This window comes from Chelonia mydas, chromosome 11, assembly GCF_015237465.2.
Source record: "Chelonia mydas isolate rCheMyd1 chromosome 11, rCheMyd1.pri.v2, whole genome shotgun sequence".
NCBI classification, from domain to species: domain Eukaryota; kingdom Metazoa; phylum Chordata; order Testudines; family Cheloniidae; genus Chelonia; species Chelonia mydas.
The window spans coordinates 17,843,082-17,858,530 of record NC_051251.2 but is presented as its reverse complement, the minus strand read 5'-3'; the positions used below and the strand labels follow the sequence as shown (position 1 = coordinate 17,858,530).

Here is a 15,449-nt window from a genome sequence, read left to right as displayed (position 1 = left end):
GGAGGTTTAGGTTGGATATTAGGAAAAACTTTTTCACTAGAAGGGTGGTGAAGCACTGAAATGTGTTACCTAGGGAGGTGGTGGAATCGCCTTCCTTTGAGGTTTTTAAGGTCAGGCTTGATAAGGCCCTGGCTGGGATGATTTAGTTGGGGATTGGTCCTGAGCAGGATTGCTTTGAGCAGGGGGTTGGACTAGATAACCTCCTGAGGTCCCTTCCAACCCTGATATTCTATGATTCTATTAAATCTGTACAGTATAGGGTAAAAGCACACAAAAGACCAGACTTCGGGTGGGGGGGGTTTGGAGATGTATCAGATTTCATGGTCAGTGACGCATTTTTCATGGTTGTGAATTTGGTAGGGCCCTATACATCTGGCTTCTTCCTGATTGTGCAAATTCTGACTTTTATACCATACACCAATAATGTTATATACTACTTGTGATTTTCCTCAGGTCAGCTAGTGATCCTATCTGTCACCATCTCACCAGAGCCACCTGACGCAAGTTGGGTGGTGGGGGGGATCTGCATATTGTGCAAAACAACATAGGAAAAATATGAGGAAGTTGATTAATGAACAACAAATAAAAATTCAGAATTCAGAAAATGTTACAGAAAAGTCGACGGATTGTCTTTAACTCATGACAATGTGGGAAAGGGGAGAAAAGGACATAATTATATAAGGATTACAGTGCTGGCCTAAACTTTGAATGTACTGGAGTTTGCCTATTTATGCCACTATCTCAAGAATTTACATATATTCAACAGACGTTACCATTACGCTGTTAATCATGCAGAAATAGGTTTAAAATGTGTAATTATCTTCTTTTTATAACTTTAAAATCAAATGGTTTTCTGATCTGTAATTTGACATGTGGTAGAATTTTCAATTATAATATATAAGCAGAGATTCACTTGCTTTACATTGGGTTTAGTTCTGTCATATGGTTTTTAGTGTTTCTAATGAGTTTTTAAATGAGCAGTCAAATATTTGTGCAAACAAGATAAAATTTATGTGGAAAGGCCGTTAAGTTTAAAGTTAAGGAAAGCTACCTGAAAAGAAAATGAATTACACCTATTTTAAGGATACTCCAACTATGTACATCTTCCTTCATTGGCACTGTTTTCTTTACCTTCCCAAGACCATAACAACTGAAAGCACAAAGAGTACTAATTTATATATATATTACTCATTTTGAAATATGTGTCAATATATATATACATACCATATTGTAAAGCATTTTTATATAAATGTTAATTATTGAAAATTTTAAAGAACAGTCACATTGGAGCAGAGTGACAGAAAAAGATGAAATAGTTATCAACCTGATTTTAATGTCCAATTTCTTGCAGCCCTGTCCAACCTGTCTGGAAATGCTGTGTTTTTCAACCTTTTTGAGATGGCGACCCCCTTTGGACTTAAGACAAAACATGACACCGTCCCCCCACTAGAAAAACTTGCGACCCCCTACCTTCAGCTTGGGCCACAGGGCTTCAGCACCCCTGCAGGACGCACGGCTGAAACACTTACATTCACTTCCCAGGGCCCCCTGTGGTGTTGGACTCCAAGTAGTTGCCCTGCTTCCTACCCGTAATGCTGTCCCTGCTTGCAACCTCCCTAAACCCATCCCACGATCCCCAGGTTGAGAAACACTACTGTATAGGATTGGAGCTCCATTTACAAGACATGTAACATAAAAGATCTAAAGGTGTCAGTTGTCCACAGTAGCAATGCATTTTTGGCACTGATATAGCAAGCTCTGGATTTTGGACCAATTCAATTCTTGATTATCATTAAGTACTTGTTACAGATAGAGGGTGTGACAAACTGACAATATCCTGCAATATCCAGAACAAACCTTATGGAATTAAGATAAACTTTACTGAATTAATTTGAACCTTACTGAATTAGAATTAGTACCTTTGGGGTCAATTGTATTAAAAAATGCAGTTGTGTATGTATTTATTATAGAATCACATGTAACTTCTCTAAGAGCAGAGGGATGCTAATGTAATTCCTTCCATTATTAGCCCTTTGAAGCCACCTCCTGGAGAGGTTTGTATATAATAGTTCAAACTGAATTCTCCAGGAACCAACAGATAAAGGATTTTTGGGTAAATAGCCTGGTTTTAAACAGACTCAGGGCCTTCTTCCTGTTCGTGCAAATGGACAGGTCCATGAAGGGCTCCAATCCTTAGGGAAGACACTGTGCTTGATCTGAGCTGAAACTGTAACGAACTTGAAACCATGAGGAAACCCCTTGGACAGGGTTTTGAAGGACTGCTCCTGCCAGAGCCCATGTTAGGGCTGGGGTGATCTCTAGTAAGCTTATTAGCATGTGTAGGGGGGAGGGGCTTAATTGTTTTTAAATGTGTTTTCTCTGTTATGATTTTAAATTGGCTTGCATACAAAGTGCTGTGTGGTACCTTATAATGGTGGGCAATTACTCTATTACTAGCCTCTGAAGAGAAACTAAGCAGGCCTACTTAGGCAGAGTCTCTGCCTTGGATGTCACAGTATAGCCAGGGGTCCGTGCAACTTGGAATACCCCAGTCAGAAGGGTATTCCACTCAAGAGAGGAGAAAGCCAGAGGAGAATGAAGCCTAGAGCAGGTGCCCTTGCTGGACCACAGAAGAGGAATAGAGATGCAGTTGCACTGAACTGTGACAGAGGGCTAGGGACGATTGCTGATATTAAAACATTTAAGTGTTTTGGAACCATCACATTGAGCACATTGTTAGCCTCTGTAAATGCATGTTCTTATTACTGTTGCCTTCAGGTTCCCTGGCTTCCCATTAATCTCTCTGAAATTTCTAAAGCTAGAAAAGAGTTCACATAATGTGCCACCTAAAATTTTGAAACCCCAGCTTTTAAGCAGCATAAAGAATTAACCTTTAAGCCTAACTGTTCCCATGATATTAGCTGTTAAAGTCATGGCTGATAATAAAGCAGAGAGGAGTGAAATTATGGAAGCAAGATAGTAATCAGAAACACCTTATTTTAAAACATAACCTCGTGAGAATTTATTGAAATTCTGTTCCCCTATATAACTTTGTTAAGGAATATTTCATATGTAAAGCTTCTTGATAATTAAATGTAACATTGATAGTCAGTCTAGCATCCTCTCCCACTAAAGTCAGGGTTTTAGTATTATGCCATTGGTGACATCATAGACTAATTAGATTTCCACATTCAAGAGGAATGACAGTGACTCAAAAAAATTAGGTAGAGAAAATACTGATGCTCCTAGGGAAGGCCGAGACAATGCTACCACTGTAGGTCTTTAATGACAGAGCCTTGAAAAACTACTGGATTGACCTTCAAATAGACTCCACCCTACAGGGCTAGGAAGCAATAATGGGGAGCCAAACGTGTTTACCTGGCCCACACCTCAATAGTGCAGGTCTCACTCAGCCACAAAAGAATGTTCAAACTACCTAAAGGGCAGTGGGTGCCAGTCACTTAAACGATCCATTCAGCAGAGGACTCTAAGATATATTAGCATGGTTTAAAAATGGTCTGTGTGGCTAAGTGGCAAACCAAGCATAAAGCATTTTAAAATTTTATTCATAACTTGTTCCAAACTAGGAACTGACCAATTTAAAAATGATTATGCCTGATCCACCCTGGCCAGGCAAACAACATTTAAACAGTTACAATGAATATGTTAAACAGTTCCACGAATGTAATTTAAAGGCAGGGCTCCAGAGGCCATTGCCACTAATATCAGATTGAAAGGAAAAAGGAGAGCAAGGAACCTGCACAAAAGCACAATGCCGAAGGAGTAAAACCTGAAATAAGGTAGGTGAACTAAAGATTAAAAAACAATAATGTTACCTACAGTGCAGCAGTGTACAAAATACAGTGAGACGAGTAACACAAAAAAAGGGCCTTCTACAGTGCTGCCAACTGCACTAATTGGAGCAGATTGTTGAGCAGGGAAACAGGCAAGCACCTGAAAACTATCACTTGGGTGCAAATTAAAAGTAGGAGGGGAAGCTAAGAATATGTGCCTATCTGATGCGATGAAAGCAAGAAATTTGCTCACCCACCATTTATACTATTCTAATGTTTAAAAAGAAAAGTACACAACAGACCAAAGTTAAAAGAGGCCCATGTCTAGAACATCAGGTATAAAATAGAGGAAATATATAAATCGGTTAAAAAAAATGTTGCTGTGTGAAAATTAAAATGGACTGGCTATTTTTACAAGGAGACAAAACAAATGCAGGATTAAGACAACAGTTAAAAAAAAAATACCCAAAACTAAGAAAACTAGAAATAATCTTTCAGAGCAGACATCAGGAGCATTGTGATTGTTCCATGGCTATTAAAGACTGAGGCTTCAGAAACATGGTAACAGTTTGGGGAGGCTTTCATTGAATAGTGGATCAACATCTTCCGACTACCGTGATAAATACGGATCATTAACAAGGATTTGGCCTTCAAATCAAATAGTTATGTATATTAAAAGTTTGAGACCTAATTCAATGCACTGCCCAATGGACACCCAACTCAAGTATGGCATTATTCTTACGGATATTATTCTTTAAACAGAGCACCAGTCATGCTGTCACTGAAAATACTTTATTGCAGACATCTTAATCCTTCATCCAAAATCCCTAATTTGCACATAAGATGTATGAAGCTGCAAAGTATAATTTTTTTTTAAATTATTGTTACTTTGCACTTACATAGCACCTGTTTAGCTAAGGATCTCACTCTCTTTTCTTAAATGAAAACAATAAGTTTGTTTTCTGTGAAGTTAGTTAGGATTAGAGACAGATCATTTGTCACATCACTGAGTTGTAGCTGTCTCTGCTACAGTACCTGACCTCTGTGATAGTGTACCGGATAACTCCACATCAGTATGTACAACAGGAAACGAATCATAGGCAAGTGAAACTGCAGGGGAATTTAGCTAATGACATCCCATGTACTTGAATTTTGGCTAGAGCACATTAACGCAACCCTAATTTTACAAAAGATGCTATGAAACCTCTGATGACAGGTGACCCTTTATGTTTTGCTGATCAGCTGAGGCTACAGCACCCTTACTTAATGATGGGACATTGGCTAAGTACTGATTCAAAGGGAAGAGCACCATTTACTGAATAAACATCACCATTCTTTGCAGAAATCTGGGCTTTCTTTGTGGGCGGTCTTCCATACAACCTAACCCAACTCTGCTCAGCTTGTGATATTTAATGGGATCACAGTACAAGTTGGTATGTCTGCAGGCTGTCAGACACAAATAAAAAAAATCACGGAACAAGGGCTAGTTATTATCTAAGCCACATAGCAATATAACAGTCAGCTGCCTAGGGGATGGTGACCTCAACCTCACAAGCAAACACATTCACAGAAACACCAGAATCTTCTCAGAAGAAACAAAGCAGTAATAGAAACTGCATGCCCTCCCAGTATCTCTGGCATCTGCTGTAAAGAGGTGCTTTCATTCCACACACTGAAGTGAAAGAGGATACCAAAAAAGAAAATGAACGGCTCCTAACTCGTGAGCGTGCAGGCCTAATCTAGGGCACCGTAACTTCCTTGTACAGGTCTAGAAAAAATACCAGTAAGATTTCTCTTTGATAAAATGTTAAAGGGGAAATCATCTCAATGACTAATTAGCAATTAACTTGAGCTAGCCTAAAAGGAAGACTAGTCTCCATCACAATAGATGGCAAAGAAAGCAAGCTGAAAACACCTATGCCAGGAACACACAGTTACATCAGATTTAAAGGGACAGCATCAACCTGAAGTCTAGCATCCCCCCACCCCCACTTTTTTTTTTTTTTTTAAAGCAAGAGTTTGATAATATGCCCATGTAGGAGCCCTTGCCAATATCTGTGGGTTTTTACAGATTTTCTCTATTTAAAAAAAAAAAATCTTTATTCCTCCTCTGTTTCTGTTTAAAGCCCCACACAAACATGAGACAAAGGAAACAGTGAAACTTACTATATATAAGTGCTGTCAATAGTAGGTAAAAGATTCAAAGAAATGCATGATTAAACTTAGGACTAAATATCTGATTTTACTTTTTAAAACTGTTTTAGGAAATGTAATTTTATTAAGATTCAGCAAAAATCAGAACTGAAATGGAAAAGATCAGAAAACACACATAAGAAATTGTCAAGTTTTTGATTATTTTTTATGCAGTATCTCTTGAATAACTTCACACATCCGAACTGACAGATCAAGTTTCTCAGTAAATGGCAATGACAGATTTGAGACAGAGATAACAATATATAGATAATCGCAGTCACAGTAGATGTAAGTACTGGGAACTTGTAGTAAAAATTAGCAGTGGACTAAATCATACTGGGTTCAAGATGGTCTCTGAAGAGCATGATGTAAATGAGTTTGGATTTTGGACTACACAAAATTCACAGCAATTTCACACCTATATATTGCCCTTCTCTGAACCGTTTCTGATTCTAATCTCTCTTTTGGAATGGGGTGACCAGAACTGTCTGCATTATTCAAGGTCTGGGCATACCATAGGCATTAGAAAAAATAATCCCATCTACACATACAAAATGATGGAGGTCTAAATTAGCTGTTACCACACAACAAAAAGATCTTGGAGTCACTGTGGATAGTTCTCTGAAAACATCTGCTCAATGTGCGGCAGCAGTCAAAAAAGCTAACAGAACGTTAGGAATGATTAGGGAAGGGTTAGATAACATGACAGGAAATATCATAACACGACTATGTCAGTGGTTCTCAACCAGGGTCTTTCGGGGAGTACACCAACTCATCTAGATATTTGCCTAGTTTTACAAAAGGCTACATAAAAAGCACTAGCGAAGTTAGTACAAACTAAAATTTCATATAGAATCACAGAAGATTAGGCTTGGAAGAGACCTGAGGAGGTCATCTAGCCCAACCCCCTGCTCAAAGCAAGACCAACACCAAACAAATCATCCCAGCCAGGGCTTTGTCAAGCTGGGCCTTAAAAACCTCTAAGGATGGAGATTCCACCATCTTCCTAGGTAACCCATTCTAGTGTTTCACCACCCTCCTAGTGAAATAGTGTTTCCTAATATCCAACCTAAACCTCCCCCCTTGGTGAATCCATGTTGACTGTTCCTGATCACCTTCCTCTCCTCCAAGTGCTTCAAAATGGTTTCCTTGAAGACCTGCTCCATGATTTTTCCAGGGACTGAGGTGAGGCTGACGGGTCTGTAGTTCCCTGGGTTCTCTTTCTTCCCCTTTTAAAAGATGGGTACTATCTTTGCCTTTTTCCAATCATCCGGGACATCCCCTGATCGCCACGAGTTTTCAAGGATAATGGCCAATGGCTCCGCAATCACATCAGCCAATTCCCTCAGTACCCTCAGATGCATTAGATCTGGACCCATGTGCATGTCCAGCTTTTCTATATAGTCCTTAACCTGTTCTTTCACCACTGAGGGCTGCTCACCTCCTCCCCATACTGTGTTGCCCAATGCAGCAGTGTGGGAGCTGACCTTGTCTGTGAAGACCGATGCAAAAAAAGCATTGAGTACTTCTGCTTTTTCCACATCATCTGTCACTAGGTTGCCACCCCCGCCCCCCCCATTCATTAACGGTTCCACACTTTCCCTGAACTTTTTCTTGTTGCTAACATACCTGTAGAAACCCTTCTTGTTACCCTTCACATCCCTTGCTAGCTGCAACTCCAGCTGTGTTTTGGCCTTCCTGATTACACCCCTGCATGCTCGAGCAATATTTTTATAGTCCTCCCTAGTCATCTGTCCAAGTTTCCACTTCTTGTAAGCTTCCTTTTTGTGTTAAACTCACCAAAGATCTCACTGTTAAGCCAAGCTGGTCGCCTCCCATATCTGCTATAGTCAATGACTTGTTTATACTGTTCTATATATATCAGCGGTTCTCAAACTGTAGGTGAGTTCATTTTAAAGGGGTCACCAGGGCCAGGATTAGACTCGCTGTGGCCCAGGGCAGAAAGCCAAACCCTGAGCCCGGGGCTGAAGCCAAAGCCTGAGTTAAGTGAAGTGAAACTTGGGGTATGCAAAACAAATCAGACTCCTGAAAGGGTTACAGTAGTCTGGAAAGGTAGAGAACCATTGCACTATGTAAATACATGGTACGCCCACACCTAACATACTGAGTGCAGTACTGGTCACCTCATCTAAAAAAGATATATTAGAACTGGAAAAGGTGCAGAGAAGGGCAACAAAAATGATTCAGGGTCTGGAACAGCTTCTGTAGAAGGAGAGATTATAAAGACTGGGACTGTTCAGTTTGGAAGAGTCACAACTAAGGGGCGGATGAGATGGTGGTCTATAAAACCACAAATGGCATGGAGAAAGTGAATAAGTGTTTCAGAGTAACAGCCGTGTTAGTCTGTATTCGCAAAAAGAAAAGGAGTACTTGTGGCACCTTAGAGACTAACCAATTTATTTGAGCATGAGCTTTTCGAAAGCTCATGCTCAAATAAATTGGTTAGTCTCTGAGGTGCCACAAGTACTCCTTTTCTTTTTGTGAATAAGTGTTATTTACCCCTTCACATAACAGCTGATGCAATTAACAGGCAGCAAGTTTGAAACAAACAAAAAGGAAGTACTACTTCACACAACCTGTGGAACCTTCGAATATTGTGGGGCTAAAAGTATAACTGGATTAAAAAAAGAATTAGATAAATTCATGGAGGATAAGTATAATCAATGGCTATTAGCCAAGATGGTCGGGGTAGAACTCCATGTTCCAGGTGTCCCTATACCTCCAACTGCCAGCGGCTGGGACTGGATGATAAGGGATGGATAGCTTGAAATTACCCTGTTTTGTACATTCCCTCTGAAGCATCGGGTACCAGCCACTGTTAGAGACAGGATATGGAGATAGGTGGACCACTGGTGTGATCCCAGTATGGCAGTTCTTATGTCCTTAAATAGTGTCATTATGATACTTTCTGTTTTATTAGCTCTCTTTCCTAACGGTTCCTAACATTGTTAGTTTTTTTGACTGCCAGGGCACACTGAGCAGATGTTTTCAGCGAACTATCCAGGACGACTCCAAGATCTCTTTCTTGAGTGGTAACAGCTAATTTAGACCCCATCACTCTGTAAGTTTAGGTGGGATTATTTTTCCACTGTGTATTACTTTGCATTGATCAGCACTGAATTTCATCTGCCATTTTGTTGTAGAAGTGGCAAGAGGTGTCCTCCTCTCCCCACTGTGGGGAGTGGGTGAAGGCATAGGCACCAGCAGCCAAGCTCCCCCTCCTTGCCTCCTTCTCCCTCGTCCTCCAGCATGCTGCGTCCCCGCTCCTCCCCCTCTCTCCCAGCGCTTTCCGCCTTCCCAACAGCTGTTTGGCAGCACTTAGGACTTTCTGGGAGGGAGGGGGAGGAGCAGGACGCCATGTGCTCGGGGAGGAGGCAGAGAAGAGGCAGGGCGGAGGGGGGACTTGGGAAAAAGGGGTGGAATGGGGGCAGGGCTGGGAATGTTGGGGAAGGGGTGGGAAGAGGCGGGGTCAGGGGGTGCAGGGGTCGAGCACCCACGGGGAAGTCGGCGCCTATGTGTGAAGCACTAGCTGAGGACAGCCCCACCCAACGCAAAAAATGCAGCTGCCAAGGCACCCAACCCTGCTTTCTTAGCCAATGAGGGTAGTGATCACAACTCTAATGATGGGTCCCTTCCATCTCCCAATACAATGTCATGGAAGCAAGCTTCAGAACCATTGTTGGATGAGTGTACCATATGACACTGAAGCATCACCATATCAATAAAAGGTTTTTCTTTTCTCCACCAAAGCAAAATAAGTAATTTACTGGCCAGGTATAGAACTTTGGGCTTTTCCCATAAATAGAATTACTTCCCTGAATTAAGCTGGGTCTATGTGCGGGGTCATACCAGATATTGGCACATTCACACACTTTCTCCAGCCCGGTATTGCTGAATGTTGGGGCGATATATACAGGATCTAGCTCTGTTGTTTGCATCCTCTCCAGTACAAACCCAGCTGCTGTAACTTCATATTTATCATCACAGGAGTATGATACATTCTGGTGATCATTTTTATGGTGTTTCTAAGACAACACTTCTTTGCAATTCTTAGGCATGTTTCAAACTCCAGCACCTTCCCGTTATATCACTGAGACTTTTCCATGTGTGTTCTCAGTTCTGAGTTTTCCAAGGTTTTATACATTCTCCAATTCATCTTTCAACAAAAAAGAATAATGTAAACTGAAACCAGACCATTTTGAGAAGAATCTCTCTGGCAAAGCTGAAGAACAAACTTTGGTTCTTAGCCAGTGGAAAGGCTGGAACCGCTTTGGTCACTGCCAGCTATTAATAATCTTAGCTTGGAATTTTTCTGTAAGACTAGAAAAAAACTGAAGCATCACATTCAAACCACAGAGGCAGAGCTGTCCCTGAATATAGAAAGTGCAGACTAAACAAGGAGATCGTAATATAGTTGGGGATTTGTGAGAGAATGATTGTAGTCTGTAGACTTGATTGTTCCTATTGATGACTGGTTATATTCTGTCTGCTGGACAGATTGTGACCAGAAAACCCATTAACCTTAATTAGTTCAGAAAATTATTTTAAAACAGAGTCAATGTAGTGCTGAAGTTTCCATTATAAAGGCAAATGTTTACTGCTTAACTTGAATACAAATATTACAGTTACAGAATTAAACGGTTCATTTCCCTCCACAACCATACATTCTTAATGGTAATTGTACAGTTCCACTGAGGAAAGTGAAGGCTGGATTTGGGGGATTTTAAGTATGGATTCGGCACCACAGAACCCTACTCTGCTTGGGCTTTGAGCCCTAGAGGCTTAAGAGACAGGACTGGTAGATCAGTAATTAAGACCATGGAAGAGAATGACCAGTGGACTGAAGAAGCCACAGGGCACTATTTCAACCTACAGCAGAATGGTTCTACTGCTCCTCCACACCTTGTGGGTGGAGGATTTCCTCCCACTGTCCATGGGGAGATTACCAGTATAGCGCTTGGTCAATTGGGCTGCATTATGAGGTCAGTTTTTTAAGCCACAATTAATGTTGAGAAAACAAATTACCATATATACTCGTTCATAAACCGAATATTTTTGGTAAAAAAGTGATGCATCAAAGAGCGAAGGTCAGCTTATAAACAGGTCTACACCAAACTTTGATGATTTTAAACTATGAAATCATTGAATTGAATATCTAATACGTTATCATTTTGTTTACCTGGAGTGTCTGCAGGCATGGAGCCCCTCAGTTCCCTGTGGCCGTGGTTCGCCGTTCCCAGCCAATGGGAGCTGCGGGAAGCGCCACTTCCTGCAGCTCCCATTGGCTGGGAACGGCGAACCACGGCCACAGGGAACTGAGGGGCTCCATGCCTGCAGACACTCCAGGTAAACAAAATGTCCCGACCCACCAGCAGGCCTGGGAGCCAAAAAGTTTGCCAACCTCTGAAATATAGGGTCGGCTTATGAAAGGGTCATACAGTTTTTACTATTTTTACCTACCCATCGGGGGGAGTTGGGGGAGGGGTTGGCTTATAAACGAACGGGCTAATGAACTAGTATATACGGTAATTAACCAGCATTTTCTAGGAAGCTTCTAGGTATTCTAGAATATGCACTCACCATATGCTGTCATCGTCCCAACATAAGGCCCATCAACCACATTTCTATTTTCTTCTGCCAATGCTTTGATATATCTTTTGCTGAGATCCAATATTTGCTCACGAAGCACTGAACTGCTTTCATGTTGAGTTCGCTGTTGAATAGTAAAATGCAGAAGCATCATTCCCCAAATAAAGCCAAAAGTCACCAGAAAAAAGCCAAGTTTCTGAGAAGAGAGTTTCCACGGAGTAAAGAACGCCATGGCTTCCCAACAGCTTCACAATCACTGCACGGGTTCTTAAAGCAAGAAACCAAGGAGCAAATGCATGGTCCAGGTATGTAAAGATCACAATGCAGGAATCAGTCTCACTCTGGTGCATTAGTCAGTGTATTTCCTCCTTTCAGTTCCATCCTGCTGCTGCCAAAACAAAGGGAAAAAAGCACATGGTCACCATAAAGTACTAGAGAATCTTCAAACTGTATTTTGTTTGTATTTTAACTTTTGCAAAATATGAGGAGAAAACATGTTTGCTTTGTACATTTTTAATTTGTTACACTTTACAATATGAATCAGAGCAGGAACAAGCTGGGAAAAGATTTGGAAAGAGAACAAGTATAAAAAAATTAAATGTATGTTAACCAGCATAGAACACCTTTGAAAATTTGGATCAAATTCAATTCTTTAAAAAGTTTCCAATCTGAATTTCAAGGAAAAGGTATTTCAGTGTAATGGGTGAATGAAGATCTTATCTTGCCAATATAGTGGATTTAAAACAATCCTACCATAATTCTTTTCTCAGAGAACAAGTAATTTTAGCTGGCAGTGACAGTGCCATTCGTTTCTGGCAAGAACTAGGGCATATGGCTAGATAGGTGATCAGGAAAGTGGATTCTCTCAAGGGAAAAGGGAAATAAGTGTTCTGCATTATTTAAGCAAACGCAAGCTCTCCTGGCTTACATTACAAGTATTCAGAGGATTGGAAGAATCTCTTATTGTTCTTGTGTGGCCTCTGTGCCATGTGTCACAGAGGAATAGCTTCAAAGTTATTTCATAATAAGTAAGAGTTCAATGAGCACATTTCTGTACCACACCTATGAATATAAATATATTTCTGAACTGTCACACTACACCTTTTCTGTTTTAAAATGCTCTCACTGTTCTATTTTCAGCATATGCAATTTCAGCACAGAGTTAGTATCTGACTATCTAAAAATCAAGTAGTGGCTCTATCTTTGCATAATACACTCAATAAAACCTAGCCAACACCCAATTTTTTTAACGTATTTGTTAATATTAAACAGAACAAGGAAAGCTTACTTAGGAAGTTTCAAGTCAGGTTTTTTAGCATAAAACACTGTAAAAAGGAGAAATACTAAAAGGAAATTAAGTGTAACCTATCATTTAAAAACACGGATTTAGTAAAGCATTATCCTTTTAACTTTATAATGTTCCCAGCAGGAGTATAGAACACATAATGGGTTCTCTTTCTATTTTGTACTTGCACAGATAATGTAGATGTTGCCTGTTTTAATACAGTAACTATAGATATGCCTGCTAGCACTGCTGAACATACTTATGGGCACATCAAAAATTCTATCAGAAGCCTTGCTTTTGGTAGAATTAACCACTCCTTAGAGGAAAACGGCCACCTTGGGCCAGAATATAGTACAAAAAAGTCTTGTGCATGCACTTTCATTACTGCAATACAATTAGTCCAAAGATCATTATGTACCAAAGTGAGTTATTCTGTGTCTATATTTTACTTTAATTCCTGTATTGCTGAAAAGTTCCATTTATAGTTTTGCTTTGTACCCATGCTAGCTTTAAAAAGGGCGGGTGTGAGAAAAATGGAAATTGTATTTGTTTTCACTATAGATAATGTAGCATACCCTTGGTTAGGTATGCTTCAGAAACCCATCTAGAAGGAAGTAAAATTGTTTTACGAGTGCTCTCTCCACAAGCCTAGGTAGGCTAACACATTTCCTGGTGATCGCACTGGGTAAGTTCAATTCTTTCTGTTTAATTCTATTCTGGGAACCTTTTTTCCAATCACCTATATTAGAAAATGTATGGATTTAAAGTTTTACCATTCTCTTGTAATATCCAAGTGTGAAAATGCTGGAAATTCAATACGTAAAAACAACTCTGTGATTTGAAATCAAAGACATCCAAGACACTAACTCCCCCAATGAACTGAAATTACATATAAAAGTTGTCAGCCCTATATCAATACAATCTTTAACCATTACAATTATATTATTTCTTTCCATAATTATACTGTGCTTCAAGATGAAACAAGAGTAACCAAAATGCATGGCATAAATGACGTTGTGACATTGCGCTCCATATGATTTTATGAAAATATGCTAATGAGTGAGAATATAATATAACTGGAATACGCTTCATGCAAAAGGTCTCTTGTAAGGTATCATTACAAAGCTTATAATCTACTGAGTGTGGTCACCTTATTTGTATAAATATATCATTCTTGTATCTGAAACTAGAAATATAAAATATAACTAAGGTCCTATTGTAATTGTACAAGGTGTGGGCTATTAATGATGGTTTGGAATCTTGATGGCTGCCATCAACTAGGACAATTGATTGTAAATGGCTGTTTACTTGTAAGCCTTCCTGTGAGTCAGGCCAGGAAGAATGAAGGCTTGGGGTCTCACAGGACATGTGACCATGTCACCTGGTACTGGAATCCACCTTAAACCTGGTGCTTTTCCATTTAGGAGGAGGGCTGGGGACCCAGAGAGACAAAAGATTCCCACCTTGTGCCAAAGCTACATAAGGGGGTGGAACAGAACAAAGAGGGCTGCAGTCATGAGAAATCCCCAAGCTACCACCTGAGCTGGAACAAGGACTGTACTAGGGGGAAAGGATTGGGCCCACACTAAAGGGAGGCTAGTCTGTGAAAGAAGCTTATTGGAAAATCTGAGGGTTAGATTTACCTGTATTCAGTTTCTTAAAGGTATTAGGCTTAAACTTAGGTGTTTTGTTTTATTTTGCTTGGTAACTTACTTTGTTCTAAGAAAAGGAGTACTTGTGGCACCTTAGAGACTAACAAATTTATTTGAGCATAAGCATTCGTGAGCTACAGCTCACTTCATCGGATGAAGTGAGCTGTAGCTCACGACAGTTTATGCTCAAATAAATTTGTTAGTCTCTAAGGTGCCACAAAGTACTCCTTTTCTTTTTGCGGATACAGACTAACATGGCTGCTACTCTGAAACCTTACTTTGTTCTGTCTGTTATCACTTAGAACCACTTAAATCCTACTTTTTATACTTAATAAGCAAAAGTGATTTTATTAATTAACCCAGAGTAAGCAATTAATACCTGTGGGAGCAAACAGCTGGGCATCTCTCTCTATCAGTGTTATAGAGGGCAGACAATTTATGAGTTTACCCTGTATAAGCTTTGTACAGCGTAAAACAGATTTATTTGGGGTTTGGATCCCACTGGGAGTTGGAGACAGGAACACTTGCTAAGCTGTTTTCAGTTAAGTCTGCAACTTTCGGGGCATAGTTCGGACCCTGAATCTGTGTTGCAGCAGTTTACCGTATCTGGCTCAACAAGGCAGGGTTCTGAAGTCCCAAGCTAGCAGGGAAGACGGGCTCAGACGTAGTCTCAGCACATCAAGTGACAGTCCGAAGGGGGTCTCTGTGACCAAACCCATCACAGAGGTGCTATAAGGTTTTTATTGATTTTTGTTTAGGGTAGAGGTTCGCAAATTATGGGGTGCAGCCCCGTGCGGGGGTTGATCAGGTTATCGGGGGCACAGAGACCTGATGGGGCCATACTGAAAGGCTGGAGTCAGGAGAGGGCTCTGCCCATCAGGGGAAATGGACAGGGCTCTGTGCAGGTGGTCTCGG

General features: G+C 40.5%; 1 protein-coding gene across 7 annotated transcripts in view; it reads right to left on the bottom strand.

The window, feature by feature from the left end:
* The window catches only part of MGAT5 (alpha-1,6-mannosylglycoprotein 6-beta-N-acetylglucosaminyltransferase), a 222,901-nt gene that overhangs the window by 130,433 nt on the left and 77,019 nt on the right, over window positions 1–15,449 (bottom strand). For all 7 annotated transcript variants that reach the window (XM_037912307.2, XM_037912309.2, XM_043525076.1 and 4 more), the window contains one exon: window positions 11,589–11,985. In XM_037912307.2, coding sequence (XP_037768235.1) covers window positions 11,589–11,829 — 241 coding nt within the window. In that variant the 5' untranslated portion in view covers window positions 11,830–11,985. The remainder of the gene's footprint in view (window positions 1–11,588; window positions 11,986–15,449) is intronic.